Source organism: Paroedura picta, chromosome 12 (genome assembly GCF_049243985.1).
Source record: "Paroedura picta isolate Pp20150507F chromosome 12, Ppicta_v3.0, whole genome shotgun sequence".
In the NCBI taxonomy this organism is placed as follows: domain Eukaryota; kingdom Metazoa; phylum Chordata; class Lepidosauria; order Squamata; family Gekkonidae; genus Paroedura; species Paroedura picta.
Window position 1 is genome coordinate 23,324,237 of NC_135380.1, and position 21,592 is coordinate 23,345,828.

The window sequence follows — 21,592 nt, forward strand, 5'->3', positions numbered from 1 at the left end:
CAGCCTCAAATTTCCAAGACTTGTCAAGCTGGAGCTGGTAATCCTATAAGAGACAGGAACCCAGTTCATTATCTGCCAGCCGCAGACAAACACCCAGTCCATCTATGGATGCCAGCCTTCAGGTGGGACCTGGGGATCACCTGGAATTACAGCTCATCTCCAGACAACAGAGATCAGTTCCCCTCGAAACAAAATGGCTGCTTTGGAGGGTAGACTCCAAGACATTGTACTGTACTGAGGTCCCTGGCCTCACCAGACTCCAATTCCAAATCTCCAGGAGTTTCCCAATGTGGCTGTGGCAACTCTCACCTCCCTCCCATTCCTTTGCTGCTTGCTGGGGGGGAGGAGACCTGCCAACCCTGACCTGGCTGCACTTCCTAGGGGTGACGGTACATCATTTTGTTTAAGATGGTGTCATCCTAGCATAGTTACTGTGGGGAGTAAGCACACAATGCCCACGCCTGGTGAGAGACTCCACCTCTGGAAGATGCTGATCCATGGCAAAGAAAGCTATCCTGCCTTTGGGGTGCTGGCTTGAAAGCCTTATCTGCTTCGCCAAATCAAATCAGTTGTATATAATGTTAAATGTCAAGAACTCTTGGGAGTTGAGCTTCACAGAGAAAGGTCTCCAGTAGAGACAGACCCATCCCCATATAAAACTACAGTTCTCAGCATACTCTGGTAGAAGGGACTGTTCAACGCATTCGGATCTGCAGTGCAGATATACCCGCTTGGATGGAAACAAACAAATGGAAAAGGAAAAAGGAAAAGCTGGTTCCAGTACTGTGCCCTGTAGGATCTGTATGTGAGCTATTTTCAGGACATTGGGGGGAGGCGACATTCCCAATTGCCCATCCCCTGTGCCCCTTTCTGATAATAGCAGCATTCCCCCATCCATCCATTCAGCAGGCCCACAGCTGGGAAGGCAGCTTCTCATACATCCGGCTCAGTGGCTGGTTTATCTCTGCCTCCCGGCTCTTAGCAGCCCTCCCACTTAGGCCATGATGCACAAGGGCTCTTTTGTGTGTGCTCTCAGGTCTGCCCCACATCCTCTCCATTCTTACTGGATGCCTGGCGGCTTGTAGTTACAGCTCCCTCACGCCCCGCTGTCCCAGACGGCACACTGTCCCGCTCCCCCCCCCCTTCCAGTTACTCAGGACTGTGCCCCTGCCAGGCGTCAGGTAATTGTGAGGTGAGGAGGGGGAAAGCGAGGGAGGAAATTGGCCACACTGCTCGCAAATGCTGGAGTTTCCCTCTCCCGTTCAACGTGGTAATTAGGGGAGCCGTTAAGCTTTTTAAAAGAACCAGCTGCAAATGGTGGCGACAATGAAAGCAGCAGTGTGGCTGATGTGGGAGATATGTTTCCCTCAGCCGATTATGCACTAAGAGGGCTTGACTCACCCTGACCAGCTCCACCCCCTCCCCCAGCCCTCCTCTTCTAGTTTATCTGCTCACAGCCAGGAGAGGGGAGTGATGGAACGGGGTCTTCAGGTCTGACCTGCAGGTGATGCACAAGGTCACCGGTTGAGGGGTGGGGAGCAGGCCAGGTTCTGAGGGGGGCATTTCACAGCGCTGAAGCAAATGCCCGCCTTTCTCTCTTGCTTGCTTTTCCAACATACGTCCATTCAGCCATTATGGCTTATTTTGTAGCAAATTAGTAAATTTTCAGGCATATGAAATGCCTGTAATCAGGTTTTTGTGACTGGCCTGAGGCATGGACCCTTGAAACCCATACAGTGCTGTGAGCTACCCAGCAGAGCAAAGCATTACAAAGGGTTAACCCTGTGTGGAAAATACTGAAATGCATGGCCTGAAATGGAGATTTTTTATAACTGCTGCTGCTGTTAGCTTTTATTTATGACTACATAAATAGCATATCCTTTTCAAGTGATGAAGCGTTGGAGAAGGGCGTTCTCCATCATGGCTCCAACGTTATTTCCCTTGAGTTGCTTGGGTATGCAAAGCTAAATGTGGGGGGGGGGGACATGGCTGAGGCAGGATTAGGTTGTTAAAGCTTTTACAGTCTTGTTGCTCATCAGGGGTGGTTCTGGGTAGCTAAAACCACACTGCAAAAGGGCATCTTAATAGCCCACCTCCACACCAGCGAAGGGGCTGCAAAGCCAAGGGAGGTACATTGCCTGGCCGCCTCCCAGTCAGCCACGGAGGGCTGCCACCCCTGAATGGCACCACGTGGGCTGTCCCTGAGACCAGTAAAACCCAGAAGGAAGGGCCACATTAGGGTCTTATCCAGGCAGTAGCTTGCTTCCCACCTGGCTTATTTGTTCAGTGCAAAATCAGATGTGGGCCATAAGTTTCCTATGGCTCTGGGGCAGCTTTACAAGAGGAGCCACCGTGTTGTGCAGAAACGTGCTTGGCCTGAAGAATGTGCCCATCTCAATACCATTGGGTCTACCAAAAATGAGATAACCACTGGGGATGTGATTTGCTGAGACAATCACCCCATTTTGACATGCTTGACCTGCTTCTCACAGACCTTGTGTGGCATGCAAGTGCTGAGAACATTCTGCCAGTACGCCTGAGTCCCTAAAAACACTTTTGAACATATTTGGCAGGCTCATTCCTGTTTGCTTGTGATCCTGAGCCTTTTTCCTTTTGTTACCAGATGAAGTCAACACAGACCTTTGGTTTCCGACGCTGAAGGACATCACTCAAGCGTTCTACCATTTGGGAGCCTGTGTGTTTGCCTTGTACCCTGCTGGGCTTGTTCACCTGGAATTCAGACCTAAAGGCTTGGAGTGAGTTTGGGCTTATCCTTGTATGAACTTTGACGCTTTCCATTCTGTCTGTCTAAGAATCTGTTATGAAATGCGTAAGCCTGTGTTTGCATGTGAAAAGGCCACGACTACTTGGCCCTTTCAACTTACAGGATACGCTGAGCTGGGATTCCGTTCACGGAGACTGACTTTTTAATGGTAGGACTTGGTAAAGTTCCAGAAAACAGTGATCAGCTTGGTGTTTAATGTTGTTAAGCCTCCGATGTTAAGCAAGTCTGAGCCTGATTAAGGCAAAGATCAGAGACTGTCTGTACATCCTTGTAAAATCCTTTGAAAAATGGCTAGGAAGGCATTCACTTACAACAGAAAAAATAAATAGGTGGGGAAATGGAACTGAATTTATATCTCGTGCTGGCAGCTTAATTCCATATTGTTTTGATGTTCCAGATCCAAACACAGTTGGATTGGGAGGGGCTGTAGCTCAGTGGTAGAGCATCAGAAGGTCCCATGTTCAATCCCTGGCACTCTATATATAAATGGCCAGGTAGCAGATACTGTAAATGACCTCTGGCTGAGACCTTGTTGTGTCATCCAGTATAAGCAATCTTGTGTGTTCAGGGTTAGTGAAGCCTGGACTTCACCTTGTAGATAGGAGGTGAATTGAAAATTATTATGTTTCTGCCTTTTGGGATGGAAAGACGGGGGTTAAACCAATTTTTAGCATGACGGACCTCTACTTGGTCCCTGTTTTTCTTGTGAGATCTCCATCTCTTCTGGCCTCATTTATTCCATGTGACGTTGTAAGGAATGGGCCGAGGTCTGTGTGTCCATGGCCTAGATCAGGGGTAGTCAAACTGTGGTCCTCCAGATGTTCATGGACTACAATTCCCATGAGCCCCTGCCAGCGTTTGCTGACAGGGGCTCATGGGAATTGTAGTCCATGAACATCTGGAGGTTGACTACCCCTGGCCTAGATGACTACTTCTTAAACTGATTTGGTGCTGCTCTGGTCACCACAGTGTAAGTGTTCCACTGCTCAGGAAATCACAGTGGATAGGAATATTTTAGCAGGAAATGTTGTATTTTTCCTGCTGCTTCATCAGGGACAACCACCATCTGTTTCAGCTCATTCTCCAGCCTACCCAGAAGACAAGATAGAGACTGGTAGAGTTGGGAGGATGCAAATAGACCTATCACAATAGAAGAGACATGAACTCAAGATTTCAAAATTCCTCCTAAACCAAGAAGCTTAGAATTCTGGTGAGAAACCTTCACCATCCTAACTCATTTATAGAAATGCCCACCAAACTCCTCAACGTTTTCAGACGTCTGGAGAGAGGTCACAACAGGCAAATGGTTCTTTAAAAATGAGAGAGGTTTAGTTTCTGGAATGGGCACCAAACCCAAAGATAATTTCACACTTTTTTAACATTCTTTTTCCAGCAATCTGAGAAAAATATAGTTTCAAGGGCGAATCAGTACCTTCCAAAGATATGTTCCATTTAGTCTGTCCTGGACAGAGAGTAATCTTCAGGAGTATTCACTATGTCTTTTTTCTCCACTAGCCCCAAAGAAGTTAAAGGACAGCAATTTGCCATGGAAGATCTTATTTTTTTCGGTCTCTTTTTCTCAAATATTTTTGCATATACTTTTGCAAGTTGTTTTCTGAGAGATGTTCTAGCTGAGCATTGAGAAATGCTGCAGCCACTCATTTTTGGCCCTTGGGGAACTGCACAAATTGGTTCCTAGTATCTGCAGTGTTCTCCGTGTTGCAGGAACATTGCATAAATGATATAAGAGTATATTTACCACTACAAAATTAAGGCAATTCCAAATCTGTTTAATGACAGTGGCTTCCAGCCAAAAGATACTGGGAATTGTAGCACAGTTGGTCATGGCACAGTGGCTAACAGAAGGAGCTGTGACTCAGGAAGCCACAGTGGATCCACAGCACTCATCCTTCTTGGGACAGTCATACTAACTTCCAAAGTGAATTAGGCCCAAGAGCTACTTACTGCTTCTCGGAAAAGCTGATTACATATAGTGCTAGATTTGGGGTTTTGCTGTTAATTCATAGTTGACTTACGGCATCTCCATGAGGTTTTCAAGGCAAGCGATGCTCAGAGGGGGCTTGCCATTGCCTGCCTCCTTGGTGGGGTCCTTCTCCCAAATACTGACCAGGGCCAACTCTGCTTAGTTTCTGAGATCTGACAAGATCAGGGTAACCTACGCTATCCAGCTGAGGACTGCTAACTGTTTGGTTCTTGGTGTAGTGTTTAGGAGTCTGCTTGGTGTAGTGGTTAGGAGCATGGACTTCGGGTGAGCCAGGTATGATTCCACGCTCCCCCACATGCAGTGAGCTGAGTGATCGTGGGCTTGTCACAGCACTGATAAAGCTGTTCTGATCGAGCAGTAATATCAGGGCTCTTTCAGCCTCACCCACCTCACAGGGTGTCTGTGGTGGGGAGAGGAAAGGGAAGGCGACAGTAAACCACTTTGAGACTCCTTTGGGTAGAGAAAAGCAGCATATAAGAACCAACTCTTCTTCTTGTAAAAATCATAAACTACTGTATCCGAATCAATGCTTAAAGTGAACAGATCTGGAGTTTCTTTAAAAACATGAAATAAATATTTTGGAGAGCAAGCAATGCTAGGCATTTTAGGAGAGGAAAAGATAACAAACCCTTGGAAAGCCTGAACAAAACATGAGGGAGAGGGATGAAAAATCTGCTGCTGAAGTCCAAGTATAGTAAATGTGTCATTAGAGGAATGAGGGCGAGTACATCACTACAGGAACATCTGTCTCTCCCCCCATCATATTTTCATCCTGCCCTTGCTCCAAGGTGCTTATTGTCCCCACCTCTCTTTTATCTTCACAACAGCCCTGTAAGGTAGGGTGAGAGTGACCAGTCCCAAGCCACCCAATTAACTTTCATAGATGAGTAAGACTTTGGACCCAGGCCTCCTGAGTCTTAGCCAGACACCCTGACCATTAGACTACAGTGGCATTGGGGTTCACACATACTGGGTGCATTTGTGTCCAGACCTTCACAGCTGCTACTGGTTTCACCAAATCTTTCACAGGGGGGTGGCTTCCAGTGCCCTTCCCTTGCCTCTTCTGTTCCCCATCACCCACAGTGAAGCAGCTGTTGGGGATGGGGATGTCTGCATGTGGACAATGTATGTTCTGCTATGTGAACTTGAGAAATGAAGGGTATGGAAACTTCCCTTAACCTGCAGTTGCACAATAGAAATGGTTGTGCCAAATGAGTCTTTGAAGGGTGTAGAACAGGGGTAGTCAAACTCCGGCCCTCCAGATGTCTATGGGCTACAATTTCCTGCCAGCATTTGCTGGCAGGGGCTCATGGGAATTATAGTCCATGGACATCTGGAGGGCCGCAGTTTGACGACCCCTGGTGTGCAATCACTAGGAAAGAAACCGAAGAAACATTTCACTGGGATTGCTTATTTATGCTAAATTTATTCAATTCAAAACAAAATAACTGATTTTTATCCGCCCCCTTTGATTCCATGGTCAGAATATATGGCTTTGGGTCAAGAGGTCTCTGCTGGCAGTCCTGGATCTCCGTATCCTTAGATGATGATTTACTGCTAGTTTAAAAAAAAAAGAACCACGAGTACAAAATGGAAAAGCCAAATGTAAATTCAGGGAGTTCATTATGAGCAGAATAAATTATGCAAATCGCACACATTATGCAAAAAAATTATTTGATTAGTTGATTGCGAAACACTTAGACCCAACAGAAGTGGTAACAGTTTATATGAGACATTACACTACCCATTCAAGGGTAGGTACTTTGTGGCCTAATTACAGAATGTAGAGCAGCAGCAGAAAAGAAAAGAAGGTGCAGTCTTGACAATTAGCATGTGGGGTGGGTGGGGGGAGAGGGAACTGGGGCACATAAGGAGCTGTGAAGAAATGGCCCACCCATAGGGCTGCAGCACCCCCCCCCCCCGCCACCGGCAGGAATGGGAAGTAGGTTTACGAGAACCAGGGCCTAGTCTGCACACATAGGATAATGCACTTTCAATGCACTTTGGCAGCTGGATTTTCCTGTGCAGAACAGCAGTGCAGACTAGGCCCAGGTTGAGAAACTCCTCTAAGAGCCTGGGGAGGACAGACCTGAGCTAAAATACCACAGACTCCACCCTGCATGGCATCCATTTTCTCTATATATAGTCTGAAAGGAAGTGGTAATTCCAGAGGATGCCCAGGTCCCACATGGAGTCTGGTACCCACCAACCAGGTCACTAAACACCTGATCCCCTGGCCCCAATCTCTATCTTACAGTGAGTTTTTGGGCACAACCACAGAAAGCATTGTATCTGGGGGGGTGTCACAAAGCCTTTGCGGACCTGTGTCTTCCGAGTGGTGTCACTGCGCTGAGCCTTATTTTTATTATATTTATATTTCTCTTCATTCTTCCATGGCCTATGCACAAAGTGCTCCTGAGAGGTTGCCCATCCAGGCACTCCGAAGCTTGGGCTTCCTTTGTGAGGTTGTTGCATGATGTATCTTCAGAACGTGTCCTGGGCCTTTCCTTCAGTCCCTTCCAGATCACTGGCTGCTGCTTGCAGGCTAGCCAGTCAGGAAATGCCAAATTCAGCAATGTCATATCAAGTATTAAAGTATTTGCTGGCGTATAAGACTCCCCCCTGAAAAACATGCCTCCAAGCGTGGGGATCGTCCTATACTTCAGTTGGGATAGACATAGCTGCCCATAGTGGCCCATAGTGCTGTAATGTAATGTAACAAACTCTATATTTTGAGTGGAAATGTTGGGGGGTCGTCTTATACGCTGGCAAATACGGTATTTAACTCAACTTTACTGGGGGGCTTCAGCAGGTGATGGTTGCCATGCATCAGGCAGTCCAGCCCGGAAAGCACTTTTGAGGTTCTCATCATCTGTGCACGAGCATGTTGTTAACGTGTAGCAGAAAGCGGCAGGGGCCAGCTCAATACGCTTTCAAGCCCGAGGCACAAAAATCCAAATGACTCCCAGGTGCACGGTCAGTAATCAGTTTGGGGGGACAGTTGGCCAAGAATTTCTCCTGAGCAAGGCCCACTGAATAGAGCCGGGCCAGGTCAGAGGCACGCCAGTGGAGCTTGCTCAGGAAACCTGCCCGCTGGATTGCGCCCCAGACGTCAAATCTGTCTCCCTTGCTTTAAATAGAAGCTCAAAACAGCTCCCCCCTGTGGCTGCCTCCCCTGGCATCATTATGAGCTGCCTGCTTCTGGAAAGCAGGGGGGAGTTATTGTTAGAGGAAATACACACATCGCTACCTTGCATAAGATTTATGTTCAAACTGCAGACGTGGAAAATGCAAAACCATTCGGTTGTCTTCAGAGTCCAGCCTTTGCTTCTGTGTAGGTCAGGCCAGGGCCCCAAAAGGGGTGTTTTGCAGTAGGAGCATGAATCAAGGGAGGAGAGTGTGGTGCCAGGATTTTAGTTTGAGGTTGGGGGGGTGGGGAGGGGGGGAATGGACATTGTACTGATGCTGCGTTCTCAAGGTTTTCTTTCAAAAGCTAAGTAAAGCCTTAGAGTGTTTCTATTTAATTGTTTTTTTCCCTTTGGATTTTATGGCTCAATCAGTTTCTATTTTTATAAATGCTATTTATTGTACATGTTGTAAGCTGCCCGGTGTGCTTTTGAAGTAGAAGCGTGGTGGAGTAGAACTCCTAGGCGTAAATAAATAACACGTACCCACATCCTTTGCCTGCTGGTTTCCCTCTACACCTCTTCTCCACAGGACCACTTGCTAGGAAAAAAGGCATCCGAGCGTTGTCAAAGAAAAGCAGTGGCAGAACTTGGCAGTGGCAGAAAAGCAGTGGCAGAGGCAGAAAAGCAGTGGCAGAAAAGCAGTTGGCATAGTTGGGCGATTTCCCGGGCCCTCGGTCCAGCAGAGGGTCCACCCCCAAACAGAGATGCTGCTCCTGTTTCCCAGTGGGAGGAGCACCTGGCTGTGGTGGAGGAAGCAGATTCCAGGGGGCTCATGCACTCCAGGTGCTCTTCCCACCGGGAAATGGATGAACACCTCGGACTCTAACTAGATATCACAACTAGAATAGGTGAGCCGTGGCACCTGTACTGACAAGTGGTACAGTAGGGGTAGTCAACCTGTGGTCCTCCAGATGTTCATGAACTACAATTCCCATGAGCCCCTGCCAGCGTTTGCTGGCAGGGGCTCATGGGAATTGTAGTTCATGAACATCTGGAGAACCACAGGTTGACTACCCCTGCAGCAGACCATTTTGCTCAGCACTCAAGGCCAGATGTTTACCCAGGGCACCTGTGCAGGAGAAGGCAACAGGCATAGCTTATGCCTGTAGTTGCCGCTCAGCTCTGCATTATCCTCAGCCAAGTCCAAGGTGACTCCCTGAGACCCTGCTAGTGCTGCTAGGGTTTGACTTTCTCTTAGTGTGTCTGGCCAGCCACAGTCCTTACCTCTCTCCCTTGTTTGACAGCACACCAAGAAGAAGAGTTGATTCTTATATGCCACTTTTCTCTACCCAAAGGAGTCTCAAAGCGGCTTACAATCACCTTCCCTTTCCTCTCCCCACAACAGACACCCTGTGGGGTGGGTGAGGCTGAGAGAGCCCTGATATCACTGCCCGGTCAGAACAGCTTTATCAGTGCCGTGGGGTGCCCAAGGTCACCCAGCTGGCTGCATGTGGGGGAGTGCAGAACTGAACCCAGCTCGCCATATTATTGAACCCGGCTCCTAACCACTACACCAATGCAGACATTGCATTGGGGGGGGGGGGGGCTGTACCTGGTCCAAAACTTTGCCTGCTCCTGCAATACAGGGTTTATAGGTCTATACCAGATGCTGTTGAACGAGATTGGCCAATTATGTGCCTGGAGGGGGTGGGAAGGGGCAGGGCTCCAGGTGTACACAGCTATGCATCCCAGCCATATTCTGCCCAATTGCACCACTTCTGGGGTTTCTCAAAGCCTGAGGAATATTTCAGGGATTTCTCAATGGTAAAAACGTTGAAAGGCTGTACTATATCCTGATCCACTTCAGTCCAGCTACTGGACTATTCTGGCTCTCAAATGAACTGAGGTTTTCCTATTGAAGAAGTACAGGGTGGGGGGAGAGCCCACTTTTGTGCACTCCTTTCTCATGGGATTATAAGGAGTGTGGCACTGCGCCTTCCTGGTCTGAAAAAGCCCACGAGCCCATAAATTTCTGCAGCCAGCCATGGGCCTAAGCACCTCCCTCTCCTTGCTGTTTCACTAAGGCACCTCATGCCCTCCGGGCCCTGATTGGCACACGAGAAGCAGTTGGCGAGGTTTGGAAGACACAAGGTTGTAGCAGAGCAAGTTGTACTACTCTTCTGCCCTACAGGTCATGGGTGAAAATACCCTTTGTAGAAACAAATTGGTGTGGGATGAAGACGAGTACAGGGAATCTGCGCCAAGTTTGGAAGCAGGTAGAGCTGGGCACCCAGCTTGTTATTCTACCCATGCTTACTGCAGCACTGGAGAGGTGCCAGAAGTACGTTGGCAGCGGTGCTGGAAAGGTGGGTTGAGTTGTGAGCTCGGTGCACGGGGGACGCAGTTGCCCTACATAGCTGTGATTGTTTGATTTGTTTTGATTGTATGAACTGGTTCTGTTTAAAGAGTTTCATCAGGCTGCACCCTCTCCTTGCTTTACCTTTTGCTGGGAGCAACGAGGGGCTGAGAACATTCTCTCAGAAGGAAAAAACAAAAACGTTACCGTTTTTCAGTCTGATAAATAGGTTGGAGTCTGCAATCTGTGGTGTAGTCACAACTCAGGCCTGGGCCTGGGCACTCAAGTTTCTATTGGACATCTGGAAAGTGGTGGGAGGGTGAAATTTGGAGAAAGAAAAGGCAGATGAGAAGGGTGTGTGTGTGTGTTACCATTTTCACTTACCACCACTTGTTCCCTGCGCTGCCTGTTCTCTAATCACTCCAAACACATACCCGAAAAGTCCCAGTAGGGGGAAAGGGGCCAGGAAAGTGAATTGCAAGGGTGAAGAACTCCCATTTCCATCTCTCCCATCATACATATTGTATCACTTTAAAAATATTTCTTTATTTAATTTATATCATGGGATTTGCATTCTACCTACCTTTGGGAACTCACAGCAGATTTGGGGAGGGACCCTGGTTCCTGGGTCTGCATCCTCTTCCAAAGGTCTCTCTGTTTGTTTGTTTATTTATTTATTTATTCGACTTATAGCTCACTACTCCCACAAGGCTCCTGGCGGGTCACAACAATAAGAAACCCCATAAAACCTCCTAATACAATAAAATCTTCTAAAAAAGCCGAACAACCCAACCCAACCAATCCAAGTGGCGGCGACATTACACCACCCAGCTCATAACCCAAGGAGGAAGTAAGAATCACCATAATCATAACACTAAGAGGGAAGTGGGGGGTCCGATCTATTATGGAAGCGCCGGCCTCAACCAAACGCCTGGCAGAAGAGTTTATCCCCAGTCAAGCAGTGAATCATCGCCCGTAGCACTACTAAGGAGCTCTGAGTCAGAGTGGAGGGGACACCGGAAGGGCTGCGTATGTGGAGCGCCCAGAATGGCAATCAGCAGGTGGCTGGGGGCCAGCACTGGAGACACATCAGCAGGGGTGGGAATCTTTCCCGGCATCTGCCATCACCTGTCTCCAGCTGGCAACTCTCAATCCTTCTCTTTCATGAGCTGCGGGTTCCCGAACATCATCTGTACCAGAGCAGGGTATAAATCCTGATGTGTAAATCCTCGTCTTTTAACTCACCTTTTCCAGCTTCCCAAGTCTGGCAGGGGAAAAGAAAACAAAAGCAGTTATCCAGCGGAATAATTCCCCCACCCCTCCCCTCTGCACCCCACCACATCAGGGCTCTAATTAAACAGGCTGGAAAAGCAAAGCAGCAAGTAAATTACAGGAGGCTGGAAGGGGAAGATAACCAGGTTCGTAAAGCCAGACACAAAGGCAGGGTGGGGAGGGCAAGCAGAGGGCACCGATGTGCTGGAAAGCCACAGCTGAGAGGGGATGTTGTGAAGCGGATCAGATGTTTCTGGGCTCTGTCACATGGAACTGCATTAAGAGAAAAGTTTGCTGTCAAGTTCTCCAGCATCTTTTCTGTGGCAGAATGTGACTGGAAGCTCAAAGGACAGCGAGCTGGGTTCCCCTTTATATAAGACTAGAGATACACAACCCTTCAAAGAACACTTGGGAGAGGTTTCAGCTTGCTGTGGTGTACACCAGTGGGTGAACCGACCTCCATTCTTCTGGTGTCATTTCCACGCTGAGCACATCGCAGCAGATTCCGGGCCGCCTTCTAGGGTGTATGTCGAGCTCATGCTTGGGCCTCGCTGTTTACTGTTGTTGAACACACCCAGAAGATACCTACTAGCTGCACATTGCTAGGGAAGAGATATGTCACCAAGGAAGCTTGACTGCCAATATCAGTTTTTCTGGCATTTCTGACGGAGCTCCTTGGGGAAACACAGCCCTCTGGAACACAGCTTAAAATCCAGCAGTGTTCATAGCCTTCTTTTATCCTGTTGTTCTTTCTGGTCAAACAGGTTTGGTAGGGTTTTTTTTGAAACGGCATTCAAGGAACGGCAAGATCATTTTACCAGAGGTAGGGTGAAGGCACACACCATGAGTAGTGAATTCCGCTTTCAAACCTCTTTCAGTTCTCTAATACCCTCTCATCATCTGTCCCCTATCTACTGAGTTTGGTTTCTCTGGCCTGCTATGGTGGTGAGAGCCCTACTATAACCATGACATAAATTCACTTGGGGGCTCCAGAAGAACCTCAAGGCCACTTTGTCCCTGGACCTTCCATTATGGTCCATCTATCATAACCCCAGTATGGTCTATGGACGTTCCATACAACCACAGTATCTGCCACAAAATCAGACATGTGGGAAAACAGATTTCCCTAAGGCCCCTTCAGAGCTTGGGATGGAAAAGCATCTCTTCCTGTTTATGCGGGTCACAAATCATTTAGGAAGTTCTGTATGAACTTCACTGCAGCAGATGGGAGAAAGGCAAAGGTTTTCTCTTCATGCAGAAGAACTTATGTCCAGCCTGTCAAATCTGTCTGTGTCCTCCACTGCCTTCTACAAGGCACCTAAAATCAATTGCCAAAAGCAGCTCAGCTTGCCTTACGGCAGCTCCGGTACTGGTGAAGAAAGTACAAGGAGACAGGACCAGTTTATGTCCTAACTTTCCATGGTGGAGCTTCTCTGTGTGAATCGTACAACTTGCGTGCATCTTCTAAGATTCTCCATGTTTACCATGTCCAAAAGCATAGGGTGTATACGATGGCTGTGAAACTTGAAGAGATGGTGGTGCGAATAAGCATAATTGTGATTTAAGAGTAACCTTTATGACCGTTTATGCACTGGAGGTTTCATGCTGGGCTGCAGGCTGGAGTTTTAGTTGTGGCAGGTTGCCTCACCTCTTCCTGCACTCACACGGGGGAGTATTTGGCCCGGTGCGCCTCGTCTGCCCCCAATTTGTGCTCCTGCACGAGAGCTGGGGCAGTGAAGTTCCCAGTGCATAAACGGTCTATGCGGGCATGTACTGAGCATCTACAGCATTCATGGTTGCTGAGAAGAAATATCAAAAGCTTTAAAAGCTTATGAGCCAAGAAGCCCAACCTGTTGTTCTAGGCTTCACTGACACAGTGATGTGTGTACATGGGTACGTTGAGATAGTGCATGAACTCCTGCTTTACCAAAACAAACCCCTAGGATTCAAGACCAGTGTTTGTTATACTTTGCTGCAGAGTTTGTAACCCCATTATAATATCCTTAGGAGGAGGATAAATATACCACACTGGCAGCTTTGAAACAAACAAGTAAAGGAAGACAGAGTTAATACAGCTCTGTTGTAATCATTCTTACATTTCCCTCCTTCCAGAGCTTTGAGCTAGCACTTACCTTTTACTTTGTTTGCTACTGGGGACGGGTGATCTTCCAGGCTACAGGGTTCAGTTCCCCTGGAGGAAATGGCTGCCTTGGAGAGTAGAATCCATGACATTAATACCCTGCTGATGTCTCTCTCCAAACCCTACTTCCCCCATCCCTACATTTCTGGCAATTTTCCTTGACAACCCTTCAAGGGCAGAAGAGGAGATTAAGACTCCTGAGCTTGACCCAGGAACCCCTTGGCTGAGATGTTGATGACGGACTCCTTGTCCCGTCAGCTGGCTATTCAGACCGGACAGGAAAGGCTGTGGACCAGAATCCCTCTGGTTCAGGGGTATCAGGTGATCTAGGAGAACCAATCCTGTGGCACTGCCTGTTATCAAGCTCTAAGATCTGACGTGCTCCTTCTTTTGGGAGACGTGCAGTTGGTGTGTCTCTTGTGTTTCCTGAAATCCCAGCTGGCCTGACCTGTAATCCATTATGGTCTAGCCCTAGCCACACTCTGCTTTTTAACATATGACACTTAAGCCTGGGAATTTGAGGAGCAGCAGGAAAGCCAAACAATAGAGAATTAGAAGATGCTGGAATGTTGTGACTGAAAATCCAGGTGAATGATCTGGCCCTGAAAAGCACCTATGAAGAACAGCAGTACTATGGAAAGGTGTTCTTTTTTTCTAAACTCTCCTCCTACTACCTTCAATCAAAAATGGCTACCTTGAGCCCTCATAAAGGGAGAAAAAAGATTTTAAAAACTGTACTGGATTTTTCGGTTTTCCCTACAAGGGCCTGAAGTAGCCCAGTAAAGGCCCTTTTTGAATGAAGAAAAGGCATAGCGGACAGCACTTAACCCTCTTTCTGTAGCCCCAATCCATATTACACAGTGCCATGTGTAATTTGGCCTGGAGACGGGCTTTCACTGTTCAGTGGAGGGAGAAGGATTGCCCTTAGCACAGTTTTGTTCCCCACTGGCTTTTTGCCCTTGATACCTTCTTTTGCCCTTGATACCTTCAGGCAATACACTCAATAACATAAATTCAGGGCAAAGTGAAAATTAAATTTTCAACATTCCTTCTAAAATATCACAAATTTCCCCCAAAAATTTCTGATTTTTTTACATGTCCACCACATGTGATAAAAAGAACCAATCCTTTCCTTACATTGCCAACATTTTATATCCAAATTTCCAGATATTTTACCCAACATCTTAGGAGTCACAATTCCTTCCAGCCTCTCTTTGCTTTCTTCCAAATTGAGGTGGATTAATGCCTCCTTCAGGTGTATCTACCACTGCCTGGCAGTCAATAGGCCTCCCACCCACAGGATTAACAGGCAGGCTTGCTTTGTTAAGACTCTATTGTTGCCAGAGTCTGGGCAGGCTGCCAGCTCCCCTCCTGTTGCTTTTGGCCTTTGTGATTTTTCCCAGCACCGATTCCTGTCCACCCCCACCGCTAACTCAGACACACCTGAGCAAGAGTCAATTGAGCTGTTTTTGCATAACAGCAAAATGTTCAGTGTGTTTTATATTCCATGGCTCCTCCTCCCCTTTGCTCTTTTACTTCTTCGCAGTTCTGGTAATTTTACACTAGTGCAAGCGCCTGAGCTGGGGGCTTGTCAAGAGCTGAGTTCCTGTTGTTAAGCGAACAAGGAATACATGGAGGTTTCATCGTGGAGGGCTCCTTGCAGAGGTTGTTGGAACCATGTGCAGGAATGCGCTTCTTTAAAACTATGTGATGATTTACGTGGAGCATGTAATGTGTAGGAAAGGGTCCCGACCAGGATGCTAGCTTATTCTTAAGGATTTTAAAAGGTGCTTGTGCTCCCTCCTCTTTTCTTGGCCAAAGTAATTTACAGCTCCTCAGATGCATGTTTTAGTTCATCAGAAGCTGTAGAGAGGCTTGTGGGACCCCAAATGGATTCTGCTGCCCAGTCTGGAGTGTGAAATGACCTCTGTATTCGGTATCCAGGGTGTAAACAGGTGGTCTCAAAGAATGTAACATAAATGTTAGAATGGCCATGTCAGAGATCTTGCTGCTCAAGCATTAGAGCGGGGAGGGGGGGGGTTCTCTAGGAAACTAAATGACCTTGTCAGCCTCTCATCACATCTGGAGCATTTCTAGTCTTGTGTCTGCAAAGCTGCCCTAGTATCATGTGCAAACTGGTCTCAGTTAATAGGAATTGTGGTGGCACCAAGCAAGGTATTTGCATCAGTCATTCAAATAGCCTCACCAACTCTAACATCCTTTCTTGAGATGAGCCCTGCCCAGGTGCAGGCTTCAAGGTCAAAGTGCAAATTTATTGGATCCTGCAGCTCCCTTCTGGCTTATTGGGGGGGGGGGTGTTTTGGCAAAGGGTCTTCCCAAGAAAGAACCTGAGAATTTGTGGGAGAATCCAGTTTAATGGTAAAAATACTTTGATTACCTCACTGCTGTTGCTGTGATCGGAGACCGACTTCACACATGGTGCCAGAAGCACTTTTGAGACCCCCTTGCCCTGTTTGTGCCATGCATGAGTAGCGCCTAGGCAGGACTAAAGTAGGGTTGACGTAGGATTGGCATTAAAGCAGGAAGGGTGAACCTCTGGGAAGAGCTCGTAAGCTGAAAGGGGTGATAGAGGGTGAACTGCATCTGTGTGCAGATAGATGGCTGCGACTCCCCCTTCTTGCTCTCCCCACACCCAGCATCTCTGCCATTGGGGGTAGTGTCCCTGCAAGTAATGCTTTGCTTTTCCCCATAGGGATGAATGGCAGCCCTTCATTTGCATGAGACAGGGCAGGTAACCATGGGAGTGGGGGCTGAACCGCTTCCTGCCTCTCTGCTGGCCATAGCCACTGATGAGGGAAAGGTCTGTTATGATTGCTGTATTTTTTCCTCCTCCTTCATGACTCCATACTGGTTTCTGGGGAATTTTCAGTCCAACTAGAATGGGGTAGAAGATTGGGAAATGGCTTTTGCGTATGTGTGTGTATGAGTGAGAGCCCAAGATCCATTCTTCTATCTGTTTATCTTTCTAGCCATAATTTTTCTTTCAGATTGGCTTTTAATTGAACAGATGTTGCTTCCATATGGAGGTTTTGCTGTGTTTGTCCCCTCTATGCAGGGTTTTTTTTTGGGGGGGGGGGAGGGAGAGCTTGTACATGACGTTGTTATACCCTTGTTCACCTTCTGTGTGTTCCATAGCTTTGCTGTGTACTTTTCCAAACTTGTTTGTTACAATTTTTTCCGTTTGAAATTGGCTGAGCATAATGCTGTAGGCCAGGGGTAGTCCAACTGCAGCCCTCCAGATGTCCATGGACTACAATTCCCAGGGGCTCATGGGAATTATAGTCCATGGACATCTGGAGGGCCACAGTTTGACTACCCCTGCTCTAGGCCATACATGGTTTGTTTTTTGATGCTTGTCAAGCACTTTGATTTAAAGAAAGGTGGTACCTAAGTGGTTAAATTATACATATATTTTGTACTGCCTTTCTTAAAGCAAAATGGTATAAAGATACCCACAATAGTAGAATTTATTTTTTTGTTCAGAAAATTTATGGTAGCCTGCCTCTCCAGAGACCTTTTCCATGCAGTCTGCCCTTATAACAATCAGTGATTGTATAGCAGGAAAATAAAATCAGAGTCCAGTAGCACCTTTAAGACCAACAGAGATTTATTCAGGGCATGAGCTTTCGAGTGCAAGCCCTCTTCGTCAGAGGTCAGCAGGAAGACCCCTGTATTGCAACGACCATTAGTGGGGTGGAGAGGAGCAAGGCTGTCTTCCTTAGCGCATAGTGCTGGTGTGACGGTCACTTTGCCTTGCACCCCAGTGGTGTTCCACACTACAGGCCAAATGCTTTGTCCTCTAATACTCAGAAAAGCCCTGAGAATGAAGCCAACCCCCCAAGTTCTGTTTCTTCATCAGGCTGGAGAGTGTGACGGCATATCGAGAACGGGCTTTTATCTACCAGTCTGCCTAGTCCTTTTTATCCTGTCATTTTGGGACTGGGTACATCATTCTGCCTTCTGCATTTCGTGCTTGTAACATCTCTACATGGTAGGTTAGGCTGAGAGTCTATGGTGGGCCCAGGGTTACCTAACCAGGTTAACTAGAACCCTTCTCTCTTTAGTCACAGTGCCTCAGAAGAGAATTGCAGCCGCTATAAGGATTACATTACAGCAGGGGTAGTCAACCTGTGGTCCTCCAGATGTACATGGACTACAATTCCCATGAGCCCCTGCCAGCATTTTCTTGCAGGGGCTCATGGGAATTGTAGTCCATGAACATCTGGCAGATCACAGGTTGACTACCCTTGCATTACAGGATTCACATTGCAGTATTTTTTTATTCCGGGGTTCTGGTTTAAGTCTTATGCGCTCAAACATGTAGAAACCAAATGTCTGTTTTTCAAAGGACATGAAATATCGCTCGATTTGATCAAGATCCTCACAGCAGGACGGTTAGAGTTAAAAAAAAAACACTAAGTGATCGGGAGCTTGTTTTCTTCCTGATTAAATTATAGTCTTCCATGTAGGTCAGATTTTTGAACTGAAATTCTTTTGATAATAAAAGTCTCTGAAAAATCACTTGCAGTTGTGGAGAAGGAGAAGAAATAAATAAAAGCACGGCATTAAAAAGAAAGGGAGGGAGCTGAACTCCTGTCTGATTCCTGCGTGTTCAGTTGCAGCCCAAAGCAATTTGAAATGGCTGGGAAATTGAGCCTTGAAATTGGAGGTTTCTGATGGGGATGAAAGGCGGGGGTTGAGAAAGGCTCCCCCCCCCCCGCTAGATTAACTGAGTAGAATCCGGGGTAGAGTGTGAAATTGCCTTTTGCTCCACATTGCCATGATGAAAGCGGGTGTGGGAAGTTTACCCCCACGGGACAGGATGAAGTTATTTCTCAAAATAGCAGCCGGCAACACGCTGGATTCAAATGATGCCATTGTAGGGAGGGAGGAAGGGGAACCAGGCATGAAAAACCATGATTTTCCCTGCCTCGTCTTAGCCGGGTATACTCTGTCCCCAAGACGAGAACAGTTTGAAAAGCTGCTGGGATTGGTCCTATTCTTGGCTAGTAAGGGACACTGTGGGAGCCTCCTGGCTCAAACCAGCTGCTAGCTCCAATACCTCTTGATTGGGACCAACCAAAATGTCACCAGTCAGTCAATGCAAGCTTTTGATTTCCCCAAGACACTTAATCGGGCTGAATAATCAGTAAAAAAAGAAAAAGAAAGGGAGCTGGAAGTAGATGGAGACAGGTGTTTGGGCATGATGGGAAAGTCCAAAAGCAGTTTGTCCCCTTCTGGAAATGGAGACCAAGACTGAGATTGTGTGATGTTTGGATGCAAAACAAATTTCAAGATGCACCTCAGGCTACCGAGTGAAAAATGGCCACTCTCCCTTTGAAAGTACAAAAGCCAGCAGCTATCAGATCTCTCCTCAGCTCTGCTGGGGAAACACAGATCTCTTTAAGGCAGAAAACAAAAGGAGGGAAACCATAACAGGCTGACATAGTTGGGGGTAATTTTAGTCACTAAAGAAGCTGAATTTAGTAAAGAAATCAAATAGTATAGCATTACTAGTAGTTGGAGGGCATGGACCACATTGCCCCCCCCTCCCAAAGAAAACAATAATCTATTCAAGGATCATCTTCCTCTAGTTGTAGAATTCCTCTGCTCTATAGCTATAGTCATGATGTCCTACAATATGTGAGGATTGTAAACTACTGCATATTACAATTCCAACAGTAGCGTCACAGCTTTTAATTAGAACCAGCCAAAATATCACAAAGTAATAAGTGGAAGTTTTTGAGTTCCCATAGAGTCCTTTATCAGGCTAGATGTTCAATCTAATCCAACTAAATTTTGGTTCCTTTGCAAGATTCTAGGCTTTGCTGCAGATGTCAGGCTTTTTTGCTTTATGTCCTGAAACATGTTTCTTCTCTCACCTTTCTGTCTCTCTGTCTGTATATAGTGGATCTCCAGCCAGATTAAGACTTGTGGAACTCAAAAGCTTGCATTCACTATTTTGCAATATTTATTTATTTAGATTTCTATACGGCCCGTTTGGTTGGTCCTAATTGAAAGACATGATGCTATTGTAGCTTTGGAATGTCCCCATGGACCAGCACAGTTGCTTACAATCTATGTCTATCTGGTTCTATTGTAAGCAGTGCTTAACCTGATCAGAGTTCACCACGGCTGCTGTCTGGGAGGTGTTTCTGGTGCCCAGGCCCCAGTCCTGGAGCATGTGAAAGCAACGTGTTAAAAAAGTAGAGTGCTGAATCGAGCACCTTCCTTTCTGCACTGAACTGTCACAACCAGCCCCACACATGCCTTAGGCCAGTGGTTCTCAACCTGGGGGTCGAATGACCCTTTCACAGGGGTTGCGGCAGGGCAAGCAGCTTGGCCAGGGGGGTGCCATCCATACAACAGCCTTGTGGGGTAGATTGAGATAGAACGTTCATCTGTCTGGAGCAGCAGAAAAGAGCGAGATCGGCATGGTGGGACAGGAGGCAGAACTGAACTGAGAAACCCCAGGAAAAAAACCAATTTATATACAATCATGAACAATGGCTCTTCCTACCATTGGTCAGTTTCGGTTAAATTTCTGCGTAAGAACACTTGCCTAATTTTGTGGTTGGGGGTCACCACAACATGAGGAACTGTATTAAAAGGTCGCAGCATTAGGAAGGTTGAGAACCAGTGCCTTAGGCTAGCAGTCATTGCTTCATGATCAGAGAGGGAGCGAGTAGCCCTGAGAACCAGTTCTTCCCATTTTAATCACTAAGTAATAAAATCCAGTGTGCCTCTTCTCTTCAAGATGTGTATTCATACACTAAAGTGTATCGGCACCTGCTGCCAGGTGCTACATCCCTTTGTTGACAGAAGGTATCTCCATGCTACATGTTTGCATTGGTTTTAGATCACTTTAATGTGATGACTCCCCCCATCCCCACGCACTGGATTTTAATATAGTTAAAAGATCCATTTAAAATTATTGACAACCAGCTGCCTTGAGCCTTTGAGTTGTGCACAAGTAACTAAAATATCCATCTTTAAATGCTGCTGTTGAGAGCTAGAGCAATCTGACTTAGCTCTTCAAAGGCATTCCGGATTGGTCAATCAACTGGCACCTGGTAGGGATGGGGGTCTCCACTTTTAGGGCACAGAATCAAAGAAAGGGGGCTGTTCCCCTTGTGTAAGATGTAAGGTTTAGTGGCTGGGTCAGATGGCAACTTCTAGATGGCATTAAAGGTGGAAGAACATTTCCATGTGAGTTCAATGCTGAAAATTCAGGGAACATGTTGCACATGTTGTTATGACTTAATATCAATATAGTAAGTGTCTAATAGTGATTTTTTTTTAGAATTGGAGAAAATGAGAAACCCATAGTGGGACCAGCATGGAGTGGGTGGACACTGGAGCAATTGGAAGACCAGTGGCCACTGTACTTATTGGCAGCTCCTTCGTCAACAGGGAAATTCCCACAAGGCTATCCCCATGTGAAAACTGCAAGAGATCACAGGGCTCTTTCAAAAGGAGGCTGCCCTACAGTTTGGGTGCTGAATAAGCGGCGCTTTCAAAACTAAGGGTCCCTCGTGCCATTGTTGTCCATTTATCGTGTTCCCATGGTTTCCTCAATGTCCCTCCATGGTTTTTCAAAATCACACCAAAGGTGGTTGGCGGAAGCAAGGAGAAAACATAAGGAAATCATAGAAACATCACAAATAGGTAGCAATATACCGAGGTAGCTCAAAAAATCCCCCATGAAGTAAAGGTTTCTGTACCCCGCTTTTCTTTACCTTAAGGCAGGCTTTTTCAACCAGGGCTTCTTGACAGAAGAACTGGTGAGAGTTAACTAATTTTAAATATTTTTTAAATTTGTTAAGCATTTATTGGGTGATGTGACCATGTCATGTCAACCCACTCACCCCCTCCCAAAATGGCC

The 21,592-nt window shown here is 46.8% G+C and overlaps 1 protein-coding gene across 8 annotated transcripts in view; it reads left to right on the top strand.

Annotated features, from left to right (window-relative positions):
* The window catches only part of FAM178B (family with sequence similarity 178 member B), a 186,268-nt gene that overhangs the window by 70,752 nt on the left and 93,924 nt on the right, over nucleotides 1-21,592 (top strand). For all 8 annotated transcript variants that reach the window (XM_077306258.1, XM_077306265.1, XM_077306260.1 and 5 more), the window contains one exon: nucleotides 2,624-2,756. In XM_077306258.1, the coding sequence (XP_077162373.1) occupies nucleotides 2,624-2,756 (133 nt within the window). The remainder of the gene's footprint in view (nucleotides 1-2,623; nucleotides 2,757-21,592) is intronic.